Source organism: Geotrypetes seraphini, chromosome 5 (assembly GCF_902459505.1).
Source record: "Geotrypetes seraphini chromosome 5, aGeoSer1.1, whole genome shotgun sequence".
In the NCBI taxonomy this organism is placed as follows: domain Eukaryota; kingdom Metazoa; phylum Chordata; class Amphibia; order Gymnophiona; family Dermophiidae; genus Geotrypetes; species Geotrypetes seraphini.
Window position 1 is genome coordinate 67,042,543 of NC_047088.1, and position 3,888 is coordinate 67,046,430.

Genomic DNA, 3,888 nt, shown 5'->3' on the forward strand with positions numbered 1-3,888 from the left:
AATACAAAGACATTTGCTATATACATTTCCCAAAGATAACATATTGAGTCCTCCCACCTTTGTTCCAGGTCTTTCTGTCTGTCTCACTCTCTTTGTCCTCCCTCTCCCTAGGGCCTGGCATCTCTCTCTCCTCACTCAGTTCAGTGTGTTTCCCCTCTCTACCCCCTCTAGTCCAGCATCTGCTCTGTCTTCCCCCTCCCTTTTGGTTCAAGTCTGCATTCCAGTCCCTCCTCAAGGTCCTTTTCTGTCTCTCTCTCTCCTCTCTCCCCCACCCCCTGTCCAGATCCAGTGCCTATGGTGAATGGCATAAAGGAAGGATTGAGTTTTAAGCACAGTCCCATTGACTTTGGCAAGTTAAGTCTTGAATATCAGTCCTTTACTAGCCAAATGCTCACTCCAGCCACAGAATGTCCCCAACATACCTGGTTTTCAGTGACCCAGAGCCATTTAGGGACAGTGGATTGTTTACAATTGTTGCCAGCGACCCACAGCAAGTTTGGAGCACTGCAGGAGAGGTGAGAGGAGAAAGAGAGGGCCGGAAAAGTGAGAGGAGAGAGGGAAGTGATAAATGCAGGCTCCAAGGTGCCGGGAAGAGGGTGAAAGTGCAGAGCCTGTGCTTGAGAGGAGGGTTCTTCACCGGCTGAGCTGGCAGCGGGACAAACGGGTGATATGGAGAACACTGCTCATCTGATTTTCCTACCTGCCCTGCCGCGAGGCTCATCTTCCATTTCCTACCTGCCCTGCCGCAGCACACATAGCCGACCGGAAGTCTTCCATAAGCCCTCCCTCCGACGTCAGCGCTGACATCGGGGAAGACTTCTGATTGGCTATGTGTGCTGCGGCAGGGCAGGCAGGAAATGGAAGACAAGCTTCGCTGCAGGGCAGGTAGGAAAATCAGACGAGTTGTATTGAACCCCGTGGGATCCCCGAGACCACAAGGGGCGTCCCCACGGGATCACCGTGACCCTAGGGAGTGTCCCCACGGGATCCCCGCGACCCTAGGGGGTGTCCCCACGGGATCCTGTGGGTCCCATGGGATTCCCGTCGTCCCCGTTCCCATGCAGCTCTCTAATCTGTTATAGGGGAAAACACCCTCCAGGGATTCAAGACAAGGTTGGACATGTTCCTACTGAACCAGAACGAATGCAGGCAGGGCTAGTCTCGGTTAGGGCACTGGTTTGACCTGGGGGCTGCCTCGTGAGCGGACTTCTGGGCGCGATGGACCACTGGTCTGACCCAACAGCGGCAAATTCTTATGTTCTTAGGAACTGAACTTACCCAAAGTTTACTACAAAATATAAATTTACTTCAGAAACTTGTTAAAATGTGTTCAGGAAAACCATTCAAAATATAAAATTGTCTGTCTCCATATGTCAATCTAAAACATTTTGCCAAACCCTTTCATGCAGTTTTTCAGGTAACTTGAAAATGAAAAATTGACCAAATGAGGAATGCGGCTGTTATATTTGTCCCTGAGAAAAACAAATTCTCATCTGTGTAAAATGTAAAGTACAAAAAAAAGTTAAAGATAATTTTATTTAAAACATGTATTTATTTTATTTTAGATCCTGTCCTTCCCAACAAAGCTATTATTTCAGTAGTTTTTTTTCTTTTCTGAAGGTGTCTGTGAATTTTAAAGCACTGGATGATATGGCAGTTTCACACTAGTTGAAAATACAGATTGATAGTATTTAGAGTAAGTTGTCTGGAGCAGATCTCTTATAACTTTGTGAGCTTTAATTGCTTCTATGAGGGGGTGCTGAAAAGTTCTCAGCCCAAATCAACTTCCTAAATTCTGAGCGTTATTTTGCCACTGTAGCTGAAAAGAATGTTAACTTATTTCATTGCGTTCCAATTTGCAGAAACAAAATTCTGCGTTTGCCATTTTGACATTGTTTTAGGTCATTGATTGAACCATAGACACGTCATTCTTTTCTTGGTTGGGCTGAGAACTTTTCAGCACCCCCTTGCACAACTCTATATATTAATATTAACCAGTGCTGCCCTGAAGCCTTTGCTAGTGGTGCAACTAGACAGGACACAAGGGAGACTGGGCTACAAAAAATTATTTCAATCCATTGTCTCCTTTGCAATGGCTCTGGCACAGTGGGTGAGGAGGAGCGCTATGAGGTGTGTCACACAGGGTATAAATCAGGCTCAGGACACTCCTGAGAAATACATTAAAGGCAGATAAAACTCTTCCTTGACTGTCTCTACTATTTATCTCCATGCGTCACAATCTGACAGTCTACGTGGGTGTTTTTTTGTATTTTAAAACATCTATTTTTTTATTTTATTATTTATAAAGATAATGAAGGTCAAAGACCAATTGGCATTTCTTCATAGACTAGTCAATATTTAACCATATATGGATTTTTTTTGAGTAGATAAATCCCCCTCCTTTAGGAATGAAAGAGACACGAGCAAAATAAAAAGGAAGATCAAGCAGTTGTTGCCCAGGTAAACAAGAAGCAAAAGGGAGTCAGACAGACAGAAAATAAAATTTACTGAAAGAAGCAGAGCAATAGTCAACCGAAGAGAAATCTGAAGATTGAGAACGACACAAGATGGTGTCCATGGGTCTTCAGCTATTGGGATATATCTTTGGACTGCTAGGAGTGGTGGGCACCATGATAGCTACTCTCTTGCCAAACTGGAAAAGCATCGCCTATGTTGGCAGCAACATTGTAACTGCTGTAGACTACAAAAAGGGACTGTGGATGGAGTGTGCCACACAGAGCACTGGCATTACCCAATGTGATATCTATAATTCCCTGCTGGATCTTCCCTCTGACATCCAGGCTGCTCAGGCCATGATGGTCACATCATGTTTCATATCCATTCTGGCCTGCCTGATCTCTGTGATTGGAATGAGGTGCACCGTTTTTGCCCAGGACTCTCCAGGAAAGGACAAGATTGCAATAGCTGGAGGTGTCTTCTTTATCATGGGAGGACTGTTATGTGTAATCCCTGTTGCCTGGAACCTCCATGTCACCATACAAGAGTTCTATAACCCTCTGGTTCCAGAGAGCATGAAGTTTGAAATGGGAGAAGCTCTCTACTTGGGCATGGTGTCTTCTTTGCTCTCCATCATTGGAGGATCTATGCTCTGTGCTTCCTGTCCACCACGAGAGACGAGACCAGTTTACTACAGCCCTTACCAAGCAAGGACTGTTACCAGCAAGAGTCAGCATCCCTCCATCCATCAAAGTGGGTCTAATGGGTATAACATGACTGGCTACGTGTAGACACAAAGAGGTATGCTTCTTAATGCAACGGATGTGGAAGAATAAAGCACTTTTTAAAAACTGAACAGAAACAACCCAGAGTTTACTAGACATTAGAATTCTCTATGCATGTGCACGTACTGTATCAAGCATGCTTATAGAGTATTTTTTATTCCCGTCTCTTAAGGTTGCAAGCTGGAGGCAGGTTGTACAGTAACTATCTGTATAACTTTCTGCCAGTGCGACCTTCAAAGGTAAACTTAATTTTCTTTAACTGTGAGATGGCTCCACATGGAATCGCTGATTACAATACTTACCACAGCTGGGTATATTCTATTCTACTGCTCAAATAAAAATAGTCCTTTTATAGCACATGCTGGGGATGCTTCAACCTGTTGTTTGCGAAGAATTTATCAGAGAAAAGTTACACACGTAACTCCTGTCTCCTGCATGCTCAAAGACTCCGTGCTGTGTGGAGTGCAGCCGCTGTGGTGTAGGTTCATCCTAGCAACTATCAATTTCAACTTCTGTACTTCCTCTGGAATGAACTACAGTTCATCCTGACCCTTGGTTACATTTCTACAAAACTTGCATTGATTGTGTATACTGGCACATGGTGCTAACAGAAACCCAATATGATACAAAATACACTGGTTAATGA

At 44.3% G+C, this 3,888-nt stretch overlaps 1 protein-coding gene across 1 annotated transcript; it reads left to right on the forward strand.

Moving 5' to 3' along the window:
* Positions 1 to 2,567: 2,567 nt before the first annotated feature.
* On the forward strand, positions 2,568 to 3,333 carry CLDN2 (claudin 2). The gene has a single exon (XM_033944287.1). It carries the CDS (start codon positions 2,568 to 2,570, stop codon positions 3,246 to 3,248), a length of 681 nt encoding a protein of 226 aa, XP_033800178.1. The 3' UTR covers positions 3,249 to 3,333.
* The last annotated feature ends 555 nt before the right edge of the window (positions 3,334 to 3,888 follow it).

Bases quoted from the DNA above. Each gene is read 5' to 3' on its own strand.
- CLDN2 (XM_033944287.1), top strand. From the start codon at position 2,568: ATGGTGTCCATGGGTCTTCAGCTATTGGGATATATCTTTGGACTGCTA.